Below are 19,786 nucleotides of genomic sequence, written 5' to 3'. Positions count from 1 at the left end.
CACAAGTCCATACATGTAAGCAATGCTTTAATTAGGTTGTGACAGTGCTTCTTCCAGGCACAGCCTGTTGGAGTTGTGAAATGGACCTCAAAACCCATGCTTGTAATTACTACAAGTATGTTATGTTGGGAGATGGCAAAGGGTGGCATTGGCTCTGTGCCTGAAGCCCACCTTAGGCTTTCCAGATGCTCTGGGCTTGGCTAATGGTGAGAAATGTAGGTAGTGGTGGCAGTCCACAACATCTAGCAAGCCAATGTTTCATGCCTCTATACTGCAATATAGGCTTCATCTGCACTGCAGAAATAACCCAGTTTGAAACTGCTTTAACTGCCATGGATTCCAGAATTCCATAGGTTCTGCAGTGCGGATGCAGCCATAGTATTCCATGTACCTGAATACTGTGGTTACAGAAGGTGAAAAATGAGAAGTAAATAACTATGGCCAGCTATTGTTGGTTGGACAAGAGCCACTGAGAAAATGTTGTGGTTGTGATTGCTGTTTGCCACACAGCTTTATAGCTGACAGTCAAGCACAGTTCAACGCCAGCAAGCAGAACTCCAAATGACACCAGCAGCAATCTGCCGGAAGAGATATGACAGGTGGAAATACTGATGGCATTTAAAATAACATTAATGATACATCTTTTCTGGCAGGCCTACCCAATCAATTTTAAAACATGCTTTTTTCAATTTGTATATTTTAAAGAATCTACCCATATGAGTGTACTTCAATGGTTTTATAGTACTGCATTTTAACTATTGGATTTGTGTGTTTTCTTTTTAATTGTTTGCATTTTAATATGCTGTACCCTGCCTTGAGGAGAGGCAGAAAGAGAGAAATAATAATAATAATAATAATAATAATAATAATAGGAAGAAGAAGAAGAAGAAGAAGAAGAAGAAGAAGAAGAAGAAGAAGAAGAAGAAGAAGAACTTGTACAGGTTAAATGCTTGTACTGCAGCCACTCATTCACAAACCACAAGGTTGTGAGTTCAATCCCAGCCAGGGGCTCAGGGTCAACTCAGCCTTGCATCCTTCCTTAGGTGGCTAAAATGAGTACCCAGCTTGATGGGGGAAATTAGCTTACACATTGTAAACAGCTTAGGGAGTGCGTAAGTGCACTGACAAGAAGTATAGAAATGTATTTGCTATTGCTATTGCTAATAATGTTAATGTTTCCAACCTTTCCCACAGGCTAAGAACATACATTTAATCTGAGATTATTTGTATGTAATTTCCCAGGAGGTATGATGGTCCTTTTTGAATCTGTGCAATGTTGAAACTTGGAGAAGGGAACAGCAAAGATGGGGTGTTTCCCCATAGCAGTGACTAATTATGACACTGCTTTGAATTCCAAAGCAATGCCTGTGCCACTTCCTATGTGATGACTGGCCATATTTGCCTAGAAGAGACCCAATGTCCCCTGTTGAGTAGGGTTGCCAGAGCACCTTACCTTGACTTGATTCTGGATCCTGAAGTGGAAGCTTTCATTCCACACGGGGTCTTTGGTATCATTCACAGTCTGGGTCTTGGTCCTTTTCAGTGATGCAGTTGGTAGCCATACATTCACATAGCAATCAGACTGGGTGACTATGCCAAAGAAGATGTTCTTTAGTGATAAGACAGCAATGTGATAACACAGCAATTAGCTGGCTATTTTAGGCAGCACCTGTTTATTATTATAAACACCAAAGAGTTACTGAGCCTTACCCAATATCTTATCATTTAGTTAGTTTAAGCAGCTAAACACTCATTTGGGGTGAAATCTGACAGCGAGAAAGTGGTAGAATCTAAGATGAGGTGGGAAAAGGAGGGAAGATATTTTACTGCCTGAGGTGATACAGCAAATAATGCCTTTGCCAGGTTTACAGTGTACTGAAAGGAGAACATGCTGTTTTGGCAGCAAAGTCAGACGATCCCTCAAGCACCTCTTCCTGGTAGTAAAAATGCTATAACAATATATTAAATATTTCCCAGCAATATCAGCTCCCTGAGGCTACTACCTCACTCTGCCACATGGTAAGCCTGGCCTTACTGTTTCTTAATAAAGTTCTCCCTTTAAAATACACATGATATCTTACATTTGTTTGAGTAAAGCAAGACAGAACACATGTGCAACCCTAGTGGGTTTTTTTTTTTAAAAAAAAATACTTTGAATAGTAGAACTTCATGCCACATAAGTAACTTTTTGAGTTTCTCTCTGCAAAAGAAACAGTAATTGCCATGTAGGATTGTGGAGTGGAAAGTACTGTTCAAAAAAAGAGGCTACCTAAAGTTGGTAGATAAACCCATCCCAGCAAACATATCACACATGTAACTGTGCATGCCTGTGCATACACTCACACAGAGCCCATAAAATTCTGAAAAGTTGTGTGATAATCACACTTGAGAAATAGAGTGAAGAAAGCAGAGCACCTGACATTTTATGGCATGACGGATGCTCTGCCAAGCCTAGTAAACAAATAATTAGTAATTACTACTCAAACAGGTCAGGCTGGACTTTAATTGTGGGACATAACCAGAAAGCCCAAAAGCCAAAACACAGAAGTCCAAGTGGAGGAATTCTCACACCAGAGAGTTTTTCAAACAACAGTGAATTCATTTTAAGGAATCACATGTCAAGATTCCTATATCATCAAACCTATATCAAAAATTAATTGATGCAGTGGCCCAAAACATTATGGAAATCAAATTGGAGAAGCCCTTCTCTTGATCCCAGGCATGACTGGTAGGAATGCAACATACACATACCCTCCAGCATTTTCCAAATGAAAAGCAGGACATGTGTGGCCAAGCAACAACAGAGGGTGGGCAAGACAGTAAAATGTATTAATGAGAAAGAACAAACAAGTTAGGAGAGGTGTCAGCAGTTTGCTCAACAGTTCTAAATTTCACCAAGAACCCATATATTTGACATGTGGTCTGCTCTTTCTAATATGCTTCATATTAATGGGTTCTGGTTACACAGTACAGTACTTTTAAAAGGGTCCAAAGAGTGGAGGTGGGGTCTCTCCCGGGAAGACATCACCTTTTCAGCACACACTTTCACACTGAGGAAACAGCCTGAGACTACAGATAGGAGTCCTGCCATTCCACCATTGTCAGGTAGGGAAGTGCCTGTGTGCTTGGGTTGGGAGGGCAGGGAAGACCCCAGGCAGTGGGCAGCTGGTTGCCTGTGCAAGCCTGAACTTCAGTCAGCTAAAACTAGGCTGACCACTATTGCCCAGAGAATATTTTCCTTGGCCAACACAGATTGAGGAATGTCCTGCCGGAGAAAATGCAGCAGTTGAATAAGCTGCCTGAATTTAAAACAGCAGTAAAAATCAGTCTCTTTTGAAAGGCTGTTCCATATCATTTTAAAATTATGGCTTTTAAAGTATGTATTGGTAGTGGGTGTTTTTTTAATGTGTTTGACATATTCTTTTAACTAGTGTTAAATTTTTAATCTGTTGTTGTTCCCTGTCTTGATCCATAGGGAGAGGTAGGAAAAAATGATGATGACATGATCGGTATGCCTAAACCAACAGCGCACCACCCATATGGTCAATGTACATATTGCACCTATACTGTATAACTAAAATGACAGAATTTATAAACTGTATTGACCAATAATGATACAAACTATCCCATTTTAGCACATGTAATACTAGTTGTATGATTTATCATACTGAATGGTCATGTAAGAAATTTTATGTGAGACTTCCAGACCCATAAAACACAAAATAGGAGAATGTCTCTCCAAACTGAAGCATAGAAGGGAGGAGGCTCCTCTGGTTGGTTATTTACAGTATTCTGTGTAATTCCACTTTTGGATAACAGAATTAGTAAGAAACAAGATATTTTGAAGAAAAAAGAGGGGAAAATGGATTCTCAAGTTGAAATTTCAGGTGCCTTTAAGACTGAACAAAGAGATGGATCTACAACCTTTAATTTAACCCCAGTAGAGAAGGGTTGTAATATCATGTATGAATGTATATGGTTGGAATATATTGCTATGAATAAATGAATAATCACCTGTAGACATTGCATCAGATATTCCTGTGACTGATTCCAACACTTATTGGCTATTCCTTTTCAAGGACTGTTTTGAATATGTATATATAATGAAATTCTGTAGAATTTGTTCTTTTATACGCAATGTGTTTTGGAGAGTGTTCTCAATTCCAGTTATTTCTTTGGAAGGGTATGTATATTTATAATATGAAAAATAATATATTCCTATGTGATTTCATAGATTATAGTTAACTGAGTGCTGCCCTGTATTTTTAATACATATAAAATGTGTGTATTTGAATTTGTTTCTAGCCCCTGAAGATGGCCTTTTCTTATTGAGGCTGAAACGCGTTGAGCTTTTAAAAAAAAACCTAAATAAACAGTTGACCATCCTAGAGCACTGTTTTCTGCTTTACCATGCTTTTTAGTAGTCTCTTCATGAAAATCAAACATACATCAACCTAAACAGTATAACTGAAATTCAAGAGAAAATGCTGAAAACTTCTGCACACTCAGTGCCTACATGCAATAGACACTATGAGTGCACAGTCTTACAGTGTTGTATGCCTCAGTATATCCCTCATACAATGTTCTCTCTCTCAGTCATCACTGGATTGGATTCATAGGTGATATATACATACTCAGCCAATGAGTAGGGCAGGCATGCTCTTGTTGCCCCACAGTGAATATCGGGGCAGAGAATGGAAGAAACTCTCTCTTGAGCCAAACTTCCCCCACCAAAAGTGGGAGCTGGGTGGACCATATTTGTATCTGGTACTTAATTATAAGTGAAAACACATTTGCTTGAGACTTGCACAAATTATTTTGTCCTGTGCTGCATGGAAAAGAGGGAAAAAAGAAAACCAGGTGATGTTCCCAGTTGAGGAAATTCCTTTCTGGCTTTCAAACATACCAGCAATAAATCCTGCTGTGATCTTGCAAGTAAGACTCGTTCTGGCATCCACCCCCACAGCTCACTACAGTGAAGCGTCACTCCCTGTTTCCTGATTTTATACTCTGTGCCACTTATCCAGACCAGTCAAGCAGAGTTCTCACTTTTCTCCACCACCCCGACTTACACCTAGGATGGGGCGCTAAAGGGCCAACAATTAGGAAAGTTTTTTGTTTAATTGGTTTAATTGTCTCTAATATTAGGGTTTAGTTGCCTCAAAGGATTCTTTCAGACATATCAGAGTTTTGTGGTATATCTCAGTTCTTCTTATTGTACTGACAGCAAGGCTAGATCAAGAGGTGCATAAATGTTCAGGACATGGGGCACACTTTGGGTGTCAACAGGGGACTACGTACGTACACCTAACAGGTACATGTATGCACACATGGAGATTTAAGGCTTCCTTTCTTGCCAACTAATATCTAGGGATCACTAGGAAGCAGTAGCACCAATATAGCTGATGTCACCCAGTGTGGTAACTCATGGTGTCACCCCCCTCTCATTGAACTCCTCCCATACCATACCATGGAGAGGGACGTGGTGGCTCAACAATTAAGACTCTGACTCTGGCAACTACAAGGTTGCCAGGTTGGCAGTTCAAGACCCAATCGGTGTATGACCAAGTGAATTCCCATTACTAGTCCCAGCTTCTGCCAACCTAGCAGTTCAAAAGCATGCAAAAGTGCAAGTAGATAAATAGGTACCAGTTTGGTCGGAAGGCACTCATTCCGTGCCACATGACTACGGAATCATCTTCGACAATGCTAGCTCCCTTGGCTTAGTAATGGAGATAAGCACCACCCCCTACAGTTGGACCCGACTTGACAATCACGTCAAAGAGGAAACCTTTACCTTTTACCTTTATACTACACCATGTAGAATTCTTAGCAATGTTTTTTGTACTAATGTTACTCATAAATCGCAATTCCCATATATCACTAATTGTAATGACAATAGGTGTGACATAAACAACTAGCAAAACTAAAATTATACCTTTAAATTACAATATCATGTGCACAGCCTAAATGTCTCTATATGTACATAATTCCATGTGGTTAAAGTGAAAATTTGGTAAGATGTGGTGTTTGTAAAAAAAAAAAAGTAAAAAGAATAATTTTAATGTTTTTTTTCAAAATAAGTTTTAAAATTTAAAATTTATTTTTTGAAAAAACTGAGGTTTTCCTCATTTCTCCTCCCACTGAGCCTTGCCCCACTCATGCCGCCTCTTCTGCTAAACTCCAGCATTCTACAGGGACGCAGGTGAATGCCACAGCCCATTTCTTCCCAAAGGCAGATGTTTGGGGAGTAGTGGTGTCACTCCTTTTAGTTGTCACCTGTACCCCCATAGCCCCCTAATGATGCCCCTACTGGGTATGTATGTAAAGATGAGCCAAGAGAAATCATGCTCAGTATCTGAAGCCTGAGGTGACCAGCTGACTATTCTTAATGGCAGGACCAGTTCAGCTTATGATTGACTTTTTGCTCCAAAGCACTCCTGTTCATTTGTTTCCATTTCATTGGTTGCCACAGCATCAGCTATCAAAAAGGTATTTTTAAAAAAAAATAGTTAAGCAGCCATTTGGCAATTAACTAGTTATTCAGAACTGCTTCTCTCATGGTGTTTATACGTGGCATTTTTACCTTTCTAGTCATTTTGTAAAAATGATTTTATACTGTTTTAAAATATAGTGCTTTAGTTCTTAATGATTATCCACTTCATTCAGTACCACAAATTGAATTTCTGCAATTCTTCAAACTTTTTGTTTAACAGAAATCTGTGATTCCTTTAGAAATTAAATTTTCTAACAAAGTCTTATCTTATATTCTATTCTACAATTTTCTAGATTGTAGTCAGTAAGAACAAATCACACTTTAAATACATAGTATTTTGGAAGTCTTATGTGGGAAGAGAGTGGGGAGGGTGAAATAGGTGGGCGGGGGGTAATAGGGACATTTATTGATTTCTGTTAAAGTGCTCATTTGCTTATAAAAATGTTTTTTAATTTTTATTAAATTTTAAAAACAACCATTTTTATTTTCTTATAAAATGTTTTTAAACCAATAAAAGAAAAAAATATAGCATTTTAGCTAAGTGATAGTTAATTTAACTGTTATCTAAATTTTTATCATGAGTGTTTTTAGAGCCTTACAGTATGAGAAAATTGAGCTAGAGAGTAGTAGCTTTCTCTGTGCCTTACCACAGCAGGGTGACCAGATGTCCACCTTTGCCAGGACATTTCCTACATTTTAATCATCTATACAGGAGGAATTTCAAAATATCCTCCATTTTCAGCATGACTAAGAACCATGAATTCATGTTTTTAGCTTTTATTTGGTAATGGCTTAAATTTTTCTTGAATGTCCTAAATTTTGTGGTGCCTTGTCCTCTGCAGTTATGACATCTGATCACCCTGTACCACATGATGTTGTTGTATTTCATATCAACTAAGTGGCAAGATGTCTTGGCTCTCCCACACTGGGACAAAAGCTCAATGTAATAAATAAATTAAATAAATGAACACCTAATCCATAGCCAGCCAAAGTCTTCTATATTGTGCTACACAGGTGTGGGGAATATGTAGCCATCCAGATGAGTTATTGTTGTTGTTGTGCCTTCATGTCAACTCTAACTTAAGATAACCCTGCCATGGGGTTTTCTTGGGCTGCATCCACATTGCAGAAATAATTCAGTTTGACACCACTTTAACTGCCATGGTTCAATGCTACAGAATTCTGGGAACTGTAGTTTACTGTGGCACCAGGGGTCTCTGGCAGAGAATAGCAGTAGTATTTACATTTCTATACTCCTTATCCATGAACTCAGCACTGTCTAAGCAGTTTTCAACTGTAAGCCAATTGCCCCCAACAAGCTGGGTACTCATTTTACCAACCTACAAATGGATGGAAAACTGAGTCAACCTTGGAGCCCCGGTGATCAAACTCACAATGTTGTGGCTGCAGTACCATCGTTTAACCACTAGAGCTTCAGAAAAGACTAAATGTCTCACAAAACAACAATTCCCAGAATTCCATAGCATTGAGCCATGGTAGTTAAAGTGGTGTCAAGCTGGAGTATTTCTGGAGTGTGAATGTAGCCTTGTCAAGATTTGTTCAAATGGATTTGCCTTTCTCTAAGGCCAAGAGAGTGTAACTTATCCAAGGTCATCCAGTGGATTTCTATGGCTAAACAGGGATTTGAATGGCTAGATGCCAAGTCCAGCACTCAGACCACTAGACAATGCTGGCCATCATCTAGATAATGCTGAAAAGTAGACACAGCCAGTGCAGCATGTAGTGAGGTATGCTGTGAGTTACAGTCCAACAACACCAGATGATTCCAACCCCTACACTAGGACTGCAAAACCATCCATTTCATTCTTTATCATTTTCTGATCATTCTTGTAATTGACTATGAGCATTTCAGTTTAGCTATGTAATCAGTCTTGTCATCTAACTGTAACAGCTTCTGAAAAGACATTTAATAATATGAATTAATAGATAATTTGGAATACTTTCATGTTACTTCTCTTCACAACTTGGTTCATTTTCCATCTGGATCTTTGTATATCTTTTGTGAATCTCCCCAATTAGTTTAACAACAAGAAAATAAATAAATAAAAATAAAGCAAACTTGGATAGGGAGACACTCTTGATTTTTCAATTAGACATTGCAATTAACAAATAAATAAATAGCAATGTAGTTAATGCACTAAAGGTATAATAATAATTCTATTTTCCTCTTGGTGTTTGGAAAAGCAATTGATATTTTGCTACTTCCAGGTTGCATCTTCCATAACACTGAGATTCATCATGAAACAGATCATATGATAGGGCCCCCATGGTATCATTTTTCATTGCTTTGGGTTAAAATCTGAATTATAGAAAGTTGCCACCCCTTTCAGAAAAGAAGTTTATCTTACTGCTAAAAAAACATGTGTTTTAACAATAAATAGCGAGAGCAATCTGGACATCTTTTTTAAGTAAGTAATACATATTAAGGAAGAATCGTAGATGATTATAGACAAATAAGGAACAAGGTAAAGAGATGGAAGTGAGAAGACAACAAACTAACAAGGTAAGCAGGGCAAGAAGTAGCCAAGATACAAAAGTAAGTTTAATGGCAAATAGAATTGTGATTGCAACAACTTAAGTAGATGTGGTAAACAATAGTATATCAACAGAGGAAAGCCAATAACAGAGGAATATAAATCAGCAAATGATGGAAAGGAAGTAAGGTATGAATGAAGAAGGTGAAAGGGAGTGAATGAAGGTAAGAGTTAGTGAAATGATAGTGAGAGAGGGGAGAATGAAGCTAAGAAAGGATAGATGAATTGAGGAATTGAGAAAGGGAAAGGGAGATGAATAAAAGAAGGGTTAAAGATAGGAAGGTGTAAGGAAGAGAGAAAGAGGAAAGGATGGTAGAAGTAGGAGGATATAGGGAAGGATGAGTCGTTGGAAGGCCATTACTGGTAACTGCACTAAAATGATAACTAAAAGTCATAAAATAATATAAATATACTTATGTATGTTTAAAAGTTTGGGTTTGTGTGAAAGTTTGTAACTTTTAGCTGAACTGGCTGCCCATTAGCTTCCGGACCCAGTACAAGGTGTTGGTTATCACCTTTAAAGCCCTAAATGGCTTGGGTCCAAACTATCTCCAGGACCGCCTTCTCCCCTACAATCCTCCCCGCACACTCCGCTCCTCTGGGAGAGGCCTACTTCAGCCACCAAAATCTAGGCTTTCGACTACCTCCCAGAGGGCATTTTTCATCGTCACCCCCAGACTGTGGAAAGGCCTGCTGGATGAGATCCGTCTACTTACATCTTTAGACAGCTTTAAAAAGGCTGGTAAGATGGATCTCTTCCGGCAGGCCTTCCCAGAATAGAGAACCCAGCCTTAGAAAAACGTCTGGGAAAGATACTGCTGCTCCCACTGATTGTTTGTTGGTATGATGTTGTTGACCTTCTGGTCAGTTTTTAACTTGTATGTTTGTTTGTTGTTTTTTGTTCTGTTTTTTAAATATTGCATTGGATTTAATACTTTTTTAAGGAGGGGAGGGTACCAGGGATTTTGTATGTATTTTTAACTTTGTTAGCCGCCCCGATTGTTCTCAGAGGGGCGGGATACAAATAATAATAATAATTATTATTATTATTATTATTATTATTATTATTGTAAGTTATTATTTTTTATTTTATATGGTGTTTTAAAATGTTCAATAAAAAGTATTTTAAAAAAGAAAAGAAAAGAAGTTTATAAATTTCAGTGAGAAGCTCATGTCTACCAAATTCTCATATCCAGCACACCAACAAGAAATTTCCATTAGCTGTGCAATACTCTATAAAATGTCAAGCTTCTTTAGCACCTTACATCTAATTTACATTATCACCTACAAATTATGTGGTCTTACATTAGACTGTTACAAGCAGTTCACTTTTGTGTGTAGTCTATGATACTTTCTTCCACATCACAGTGTGTGTGTGTGTGTTCCAAAAAAGAAAAATTTATATTAGGATGATCCAAATTACCAAATAACAAAATATGACCCAATTCATATAAATGAGGGACTGTATGATAAGAGCAATTTAAAATGGCTTCCCCTTGCCAGATGTAATAGCTGGGTTTGTACATTTAATAATTCAGGGTTATGTCAGCCAGCGTGGCATAGTGGTTTAAGTGTTGGACTACGACTCTGGAGACCAGGGTTTGATTGCCTGCTCAGCCATGAAACCCACTTGGTGACCTTGAGCTGGTCACATAATCTCAACCTCAGGGGAAGTCAATGGCAAACCTCCTTGGAACAAATCTTGCCATAAACCCCCATAATAGATTTGCCTTAGAGTTGACATAAGTCAGAAATGACTTGAAGGGACAGGACAACAACAACAAATGTGTGAGCATATAAGATTTTAGGTATGTAGCACAAGGTGTTCAATATCTCCTTGAATAATACCTCCCCCTGTGCAAAGCAGCATCACAGGTCCAGCACTATGCCTATGTAGTGATCCAGTGAGGTCAGGGGGCATCTGAGCAGTGTCTGTCTGGAGTATGACAGGTATACTGAATATACAGGAAGGTGATAAATCTTTTTTCTCCCAGCTGCAGAATGGAAGATGAATGTTGTCCAGGTTCCCCTCATCACCTGATAGCTAAAAAATGGTCTCAGCAATGGTTTTGCATGGAAGGAGGGGGGAAATAAGTGCAGTGTTAAGTTTGCCCATGGAGTTTATACTCCCTGCTTGTCATGATATGTTGTGGCCAAATTATTCCTAAATCTTAAAATGCAACATGTTTTTGTTTTGTTTTTTCATCTTCAGTAGAGATTTCAAAACGTTTGGCATAGGATGTTCCTTCAGCTGGCTGAACAAGTTAACAATAAACACTTCCCACAGTCTGGTTTTCTTCTTGCTCCTTTCACCTTGCACCTCTTTCATTTTGGAGCCTGCTGCACAAGGGAGAGTCATATCCTTTCCAACAAACCTTCCAATTTACAAGTATAATTTCTTCTCATGCAACATCTTATCATTCAGGATGCTATCTTACTTCATTGCATAAACAGAAGATGGAAGCGGGGAGAATTTTATGTTGTCGAACACATGCTTCCAGTTGTGGCATGAAAGCAACCTGCCAGTGACCAAAATCAATTACAGATTTTCACAAGGGGGTTGTAGAATGATATAAAAGCAATTTCAAAACTTACTTTTCACACACAGAACACAGTAACATTTCATTAACGATTCAAGATTCAAGAGAGGTTCCTCACTTCTGGAAACTTCTTCCCCCGCGAGCAAGAGCCATCACTTCTTTAACCAGCTTCAAAACGGAGTTAAAGACCATCCTGTTCAGAGAAGCGTTCCCAGGCATTGCATAATTGTCACTTGCTATTTGAAGTTCCTTTGTTGCCTGTTTTATTGAATCATTTCCTGTATTGCTATGTCCTCCCTCCAGTCCATCTCCCCTGATCCAGGCCTCGGAGGTGTAGAATAACTGTTGGCCCTCATCCCCTTCCCCTTCTCCTTTTGTGTCGTGTCTTTTTAGATTGTAAGCCTTAGGGCAGGGAACCATCCAATTAAAAAAATTGTTTGTACAGCGCTGTGTAAATTTACAGCACTTTATAAATAAAGGTTAATAATAATAATAATAAAATAGCACATTTGCCTTCTACACATTGACAGCCTTTAGCGCTTGCAGGTTTGTCATTAAAAAATTACTTAAATAAATAATAATAATAATGGCCTCTATTCTGAAAATAACAAAATGCTTACCTACGTTTATTTTTTTGCTGGAATTCATGACCTTCAAAAGACATTTTGTTGTAATTGAGAGGGGGTTAAAAACCAGTTACTCTCTCGCCACTTACTTAATCCTCCTGTGTGACACAAGAAGGTAATATGCCAAGGCTGGATTAATGCTGAATATTTAAAAAACAAAAATAATGACCACAAAACAACTGCAAGAATTCATCCTAGACAACAAGAAAATTGAAATAATGAAAGAGTTCCCATACCTTGGTGCAAACATTAATTTGAATGGAACTGCAGTCAAGAAATCAAAAGACTAGGAATGGGAAGGGCAGCTATGAAAGAACTAGACAAAACCCTAAAAAGCAAAGCTATACAACTGAGCACTAAAGTTAGAATTGCCTAAGCCATTGTATTTCCCATCACCACGTACACATATGAGAGCTAGGCAGTAAAAAAAAAAGTTGATTGGAAGAAAATCAGCTCATTTGAGATGTGGTGCTGGAGAAAAGTTCTAAAAAATCTAAGAGTACTGTGAATGACCAAGAAGACAGATAGGTTCTAGGACAGATCAAGCCTGAACTCTCTCTGGAAGGCAAGACTGTGGCCATACTTTGGCCACATCATGAGGAAAAGTGAATCATCAGAAACACAATGATGCAGTGGAAGGTGGATGAAAGTAGAAAGAGAGGAAGACCACATGCCAAATGGTTAGAGTCAATCAGGAAGGACACGGGCCTGGCTCTGTAAAGTCTGAGCAGAGAGGTTGAAGACAGAGGAGTTTGGAGGTGTCTTATCCACAGGATCGCCATAACAACTCCAATAATATGTTTGCTATTAGCATTAATCTGGGATCCAGAAAGTGATCTTTTAAGATTTTTCATTTTGGATTGTCTCATCGTAGACAATCTATGTTTTTGTCTATGATGATTGTCTTGTCATAGGACATAATCACACAGGGATCCCGTGCTTCTCACATGATCACAGCAAGTACTTTCACACTAAATCGCGCTTGTCTGGGCAATAGCCTGTCCAAATTGAAAGTGATCACTCAAAAGGCGTTCTCACTACATCACACTGATCCCATGAATGAAGTGGAATTGCCCTGTGAAACAAGTGGAATTGTCCCCTCATTTCCCATAATTTGGTATTATCAGAACATCCTGTTAATGCAGTTCCACTTCACTGATGGGACATGATAGGATCAGCGCAATGTAGTGAGAAAGCCTTTCACGCAATCCCTTTCACTGTCCTTTCTGGACCGGATAAGGATGCCTGTCCCCGTGTGATGAAGTCCATAGATAATACAAAATGAAGATTCAAAATGGGGACTGCAGTCAAGAAATAGAAGAAGATTAGGACTTGGAAGCACAGCTATGAAGGAATTGGACAAGGTCCTCAAATGTAAATATATATCATTGAATACCAATGTCAGGATTGTCCCTCACACTGTATTTTGAGTTTCTATGTATGGTTGTGAAGGCTGAAGAATGAAGAAAGCTGATAGGAAGAGAATTAACTCATTTGAAATGTGGTGCTAGAGGAAATTTGGTGAGTACCTTGGACTCCCAAAAAGAGAAATAAATGGGCCTAGAGCAAATTAGGCCTAAACGGTCCCTAGAAGCCAAGATGACCAATGGAATCATTAGGGATGTGGGTTGTGTGATGAATACCAGGTGACACCCCAGTGTGGTGGTACACCTGGTGCACCTGCTGGGTGAGCAAGAAAGCACATCACATCCCTTTCTCACTTGCCTGGCAGCGTTCTGTTTGGGCTTCCCCTTCTGGGGGCAGTCCCTTCTGTTTGGGCTTCGGCATGGCTGCAGCCACACCAAAGCCCAAACAGACCTTTGAGGGCTGGCACTGCCTTTTCCAGAGGTGATGGCTGCTGGAGGAGGCAGTCCCTTCCATTTAGGCTTTGCCGTGGTTGCAGCCACACCAGAGCCCAAATATACCTCCAGGGGCCAAAGCAGTCTGCCCCTTCCCCACTGCCTTCCCCCACACTAGGTGACACTAACACCTGGTATGCCACTGAAGATGACTAAAGAGACTCTGTCATACTTCTGCCATATCATAATAAAACACGACTCACTAAAAAGATAATATAGGTGGGATACAGACCGCCCAAAAAGGGTGGTCTCCCGCCACCCTGGTTTGCTCCACGAGGGAGCCGCAGCAGATAAACCGCGCAGCTCTGTCACGGAACAAAAAGAACCCACAAAAAGCAGGTTCTTCTTGTGGTGCCTTTGTGATGCCGCAAGGCACCAATGGCGCACTTGCGGTGTCACAAAGGCGCCGGGACGTGCAGACGCTACGCGTCCGTCACATCAAAATGGCAGCACCCATGTGTACAGGGCGCCGCCAGTTTGACATCCCCGTCACATGTTAGGGGTGAGGCCAGTATGGACGCTACATCCTCAGCCAACCCCTAGCACGTGATGGGGCGGCGCAAACGTCCATTTAAATTGGGCCAATGTTTGGTAAGGTAGAAGGAAGAACAACAAGAGGAAGACTGCATTACAGATGGATAGACACAATTAAGGAAGCCACAGCAGTGAGTTGGCAAGAACTGAGCTGCTTATAATAGAGTGACATGTCTCATTCATAGGGTAACCATAAGTCAAAGTTGACTTGATGACAATTAACATGATTCTTCATCATTCTTCTTACAGGCTGCAGCAAGCCTTGTTAAATAAGGAGCCCTGGTGGTGCAGTGGTTAAATGCCTGTACTGCAGCCACATACTCACAAACCATAAGTTTGCCAGTTCAATACCACCAAAAGGGCTCAAGCTCGACTCAGGCTTGCATCCTTCCGAGGTCACTAAGATGAGTACCCAGATTGTTGGGGGCAATTAGCTTACACTTTGTAAACTGCTTAGGGAGTGCTTAAGTGCACTGATAAGTGGTATAGAAATGTACTTGCTTGCCATTGCAATTGTTAAATAATAGCAGCTTTTTAAAATCTTTATTTGTGCAGAGTCACTTAGGCCCAAGACAAACGGGCAGGAAGCAGCATGGCAGCGCCGATTCTAGGGTTTGGGAGGGTGCACCAACCTCACACTCCCAAACCCTAGTCCATACAGACGCTGCCATCATGGTCACCTTCCGTCCCCACAGGGGCCGCCATGATGATGCAGGCGTGGTGCCGTGTCCACACGTTGGGGTGCTGTGCTTGCGTCATTGATGCCCCACAGTGCACTAATGGTGCACGGATGGCAGCACCCACGTGCACCAAAAAGAACCTGGTTTTTCCAAGTTCTTTTTGGTGCAGAGGGAGCCCACAGGGTTTGGCTGCTGCGAGCTCCCTCAGGAACTAAAACGGATGGCTCCAGCCTGACCTTTTGGGGTGGTCTATCAAGCCCCTTGTAAAGCTAATGAGTGAGGGCTGGTTTAGATCTTTAAACATAAGAAGTAATTCTTAGGACTATTCTACTACAGAATATATGTGTGTGAAATAACTGGTTCTCTAAGTTCATACCTGAATCTACCTTTCATGCATAAGAAGGACTAGGCTACAAGCTTAGCCTTCAAGACATGAGAAAGAATCACACCTGCATATCATCAGCTGAGAGTCATCTTCCCTTTACAACATTTGAACTGGTGCCCCATCCATTATTACTACAGAGTTTGGAACTAAGAGGCTGTGCAGACCACCCCAAAGGGTGGCCTGCAACTGCCTCCAGCTGTACTGGGTCGCGGCTCCTTTTTGCGCCCTGGAAAGTGCACAATAGCCGCAGTGCCATGACTTTAAGGTGCTCCTTTGATGCTGCATTGTATAAACGCAGTACCAGAGGAGTGCCCTGATGCTGTGTGCCATGTGAAGCGGCACGCAGTGGCACGCCGCCATGGGAGCAGAGTTGGGTGTACGTCATATGGATGCCATGCCATGCCTGACTCCACCCCCAGGTGGCCTTAATGGCCGGTCTGCACAGCCCCTAAGGCTGCATCTACACTGCAGAAGTAATGCAATTTGACACCACTTTAATAAATACTGTTCAGCTACTGCATCTCATTTCCCGAAAAGTCATACTTTCCCCAAAGTTTCTAAGCTAATGCTGGGAAACTTTTGGTCCACAAAAAGTTTTGGAATACTTTACTCTCCTTTACTCTCCTTTACCATTGGCCATGCCCACTAGGGATCTGGGGAGTCGAGATTAAGGAAATTGTTGCATTAGTTTCACTGCCGGGATAAACCCAGGATGTAACTTTCTTAAAGTGGATCTTATCGCATTCACCCATCGCCAGGCAGTATGCAGCCTTTATGCAACCAGGCACCTCTCGCAGCTTTTCAAAAATGGGATTTTCCCATTCTTGAAAAAATGTAGGTCAAACCCAGAGGTGCCTGGGTTGCATACGGGCATATTGCCTGGTGATGGATGAATACAATAAAATCTGCCTTAATAAAGTTAAATCCCGGGTCTATCCCGACAGCAAAGCTAATGCAATAATGTCCTAACTCCTGCAATTTTGTCCCAAGGAAAGACGAATGCTCCCACTGTGTCATTGACAAAGCAATTTAATTCCAAACTACAGAATGCTTCATCAGATTCCAGCCCCTCCATTAAGAAGATTCTTTATTTTGCAATACTTTGATATAGTCTCTGTCTCCTCCACCCTAATACTCCCACACACATCCTATTGTGTCACTATGCATGCACAAGTGACTGTCCAAACCAGATGGTTTTGCATTAAAACATAATTGCAATGAATTTCATCCATGCCCAGTTTATTCAGATGTTTTGGTTTGTTCAACAAGTCCACATATGTGTTCACAGGGTGGCTGCCTGAATCCAGAAAATACTATTTAAATTGTATTGCTTAGGTCCAGACTATTTGACAGGCCATATCTTCCCATACAAAGCAGCCACAGCCCTAAGATCTTCAAGAGAAGGCTTTCTCTCTGTCCCGCCACTATTGCAGGCTTGCCTGATGAGGACATAAAAGCAAGCCTTCTCAGTGGCTGCTCCAACCCTCTGGAACTCCCTTCCATGGGATGCTAGGCTGACCTATTCTCTGCTGGCCTTTGTCCAGCAAGTAAAAATGTTTTTTTCAGGCAGGCTTTTTAAAATCATGACAAGGTAGTTTATATATGAGGTATATGTTTCAGATTATATTTTTTAATTTTTTATGCTTTTAATCTTAATTTTATACTGTTTTACCTAGGTAATTTTAATTGGTTTTTAAATTGTTTTTAAAGTGATTTTATCTTGTGAGCCACCTTAGGTCCCTTTTCAGGAGAAATGCAGTATAAAAATGAAATAAAAACAAACAAACAAACAATGGTGGAAATATTAGGAAATAATTACTTAATATCATAGAATCATAGAATCATAGAATAATAGAGTTGGAAGAGACCACAAGGGCCATCCAGCCCAACTCCCTGCCATGCAGGAACTCTCAATCAAAGCATCCCCGACCGATGGCCATCCAGCCTCTGCTTAAAGACCTCCAAGGAAGGAGACTCTACTACAGTCCGAGGGAGTTTGTTCCACTGGAAAACAGCCCTTACTGTCAGGAAGTTCCACCTAATGTTGAGGTGGAATCTCTTTTCCTGTAGTTTGCATCCATTGTTCTGGGTCCTAGTCTCTGGAGCAGCAGAAAAGAAGCTAGCTCCCTCCTCAATATGACATCCCTTCAAGTATTTAAACAGGGCTATCACATCACCTCTTAATCTTCTCTTCTCCAGGCTAAACATTCCCAGCTCCCTAAGTTGTTCCTCATAGGGCATGGTTTCCCGGCCCTTCACCATTTTAGTCACCCTCCTTTGGACATGCTCCAGTTTCTCAACATCCTTTTTAAATTGTGGTGTCCAGAACTGGACAGGTGGGCACCTGACCAGAGCAGAATAGAGTGGCACTATTACTTCCCTTGATTTAGACACTATACTTCTATTGATGCAGCCTAAAATCTTATTGGCCTTGTTAGCTGCCACATCGCACTGTTGACTCCTGTTCAACTTGTGGTCTACTTGGACTCCTAGATCCCTTTCACATGTTGTCTCCTTAAGCCAGGTATCCCCCATCTTATATCTACACTTTTTATTTTTCTGCCTTATGTACTGTACCTTACATTTTTCTTTGTTGAAATTCATTTTGTTAGCTTTGTTAGCTTAATAGATTTCTAATCTATTAAGGTCATTTTGAATTTTGATCCTGCCCTCTGGGATATTAGCTACTCCTCCTAGTTTGGTGTCATCTGCAAATTTGATAAGTATGCCCCCAATTCTGTCATCCAAGTCACTGATAAAGACTACTGGATTCTCTGAGCTTGAATAAGTTATGCTTCATCACCTGTTCATAAGGCCAATATTTTAGATTACTACTTCCTTGGAGGGTGTAGTTTTTATCACATATTACACTGTTATTCTGTGCAGCAACATTTAAGATAAACTAGGGTGGTAAATAAGATGATTAGCTTGCCTGCAGAGATATGCTACCTTCTGAGACCAGCACATATCTTGATCAATTATTTCTATTATATTTATATTAGTGTTTATTCTGATCTTAGACTTATTATACAACAAAAAAACTTCTAGGAAGTGTTGAAATACTCACAAAGATCTGCCTTCCGGAGATTTTTAATTTTTATGATCTTGACCGTGAGGAGGCTGCAAGGAGCAGGCTCTGGCTGCAGAACAAGAACAAATGCAAGGAGTGGATCAACATTCAGCTTATTTTAAAGATTACATCTCATGGACATTTTGCATACCACAAACCACAGAATTTCTGATGGCCCAACATGACAAAACAAGAGGCAAAAGCAAAACAACAATCCTAGCCTTGAGGGAACTGAGCTCCTATTACTAAAAGCAAGTATAGATTACAAGGGACAATAGATTGCACTACTGTCATTCTATTGTGAGCAAAGGAGAAAGCCATCCATTTCCCTATATCACATAACAATGAAAGCCCGGTTATAATGTTGTTTCATTCCATCTATTTGTACTGCTGTGGATGACTCTGTCAAGGAAGTTACGTATTGGTCAGTCACCTCCTTTCCTGCAATAGCAGACCCCTTCTTGTCCCTATTTTATCACCTCACATTGATGTACCAATGTGATGTCCTGCACAAGTTCATGATTCATTCTAGCACACTAGAGAAAATAACTCAATAAAATTCATGAGAAAATAACTCAAATGTCAATGGGTCCTTAGTTTAATGACTCCCCCTCTCAAATAGTGACCAAATTGTTTAAGCTTTTTAACTTTACATTAACTTATTTCTATCTCAATCCATTTTCTTGCACTGTTCAGACACTGTTGGACTGTAAATATGTAAGTCAATAATTCCCATATTCCTTAACTTTTCTTCAAACCATATTCTTCTGTTAACTTTGCAACTCAGGCAAAGTTGGCCTGACAGTAAAATGCTGAGGTAGGACATTAACTCTTCTCTTGAGAAATAGACAAAAAGTTCATTGAGATGTATCACCAATCTTAACATAATGTTCTGTCTCTTTAAAATACAGATAGATCTTTAATTTAAACTCCACAACTTAGTGAAGTTCTTTTGCAACCAAGGGTGTCAAGAAATATGGTTTGATTTTTAATTGTACTATTCACTTGCTGCATATTTCTATCAGTGTGTATAGCACTTTG

General features: G+C 40.1%; 1 protein-coding gene across 1 annotated transcript in view; it reads right to left on the bottom strand.

The window, feature by feature from the left end:
- LOC149314774 (cytosolic phospholipase A2 epsilon-like) overlaps positions 1–19,786 on the bottom strand; it is a 59,790-nt gene that overhangs the window by 32,249 nt on the left and 7,755 nt on the right. The window contains exons 2-3 of the mRNA XM_089523145.1: positions 18,743–18,815; positions 1,454–1,590 (exon numbers count right to left, since the gene is read on the bottom strand). Of these exons, the coding sequence (XP_089379271.1) occupies positions 1,454–1,590; positions 18,743–18,815 (210 nt within the window). The remainder of the gene's footprint in view (positions 1–1,453; positions 1,591–18,742; positions 18,816–19,786) is intronic.

Source organism: Sceloporus occidentalis, unplaced genomic scaffold (assembly GCF_023333645.1).
Source record: "Sceloporus occidentalis isolate IW3139 unplaced genomic scaffold, rSceOcc1.0.p SCAF_4, whole genome shotgun sequence".
Lineage (NCBI taxonomy): Eukaryota > Metazoa > Chordata > Lepidosauria > Squamata > Phrynosomatidae > Sceloporus > Sceloporus occidentalis.
The sequence above is the reverse complement of the archived record's forward strand: the minus strand, read 5'-3'. Positions and strand labels throughout refer to the sequence as shown.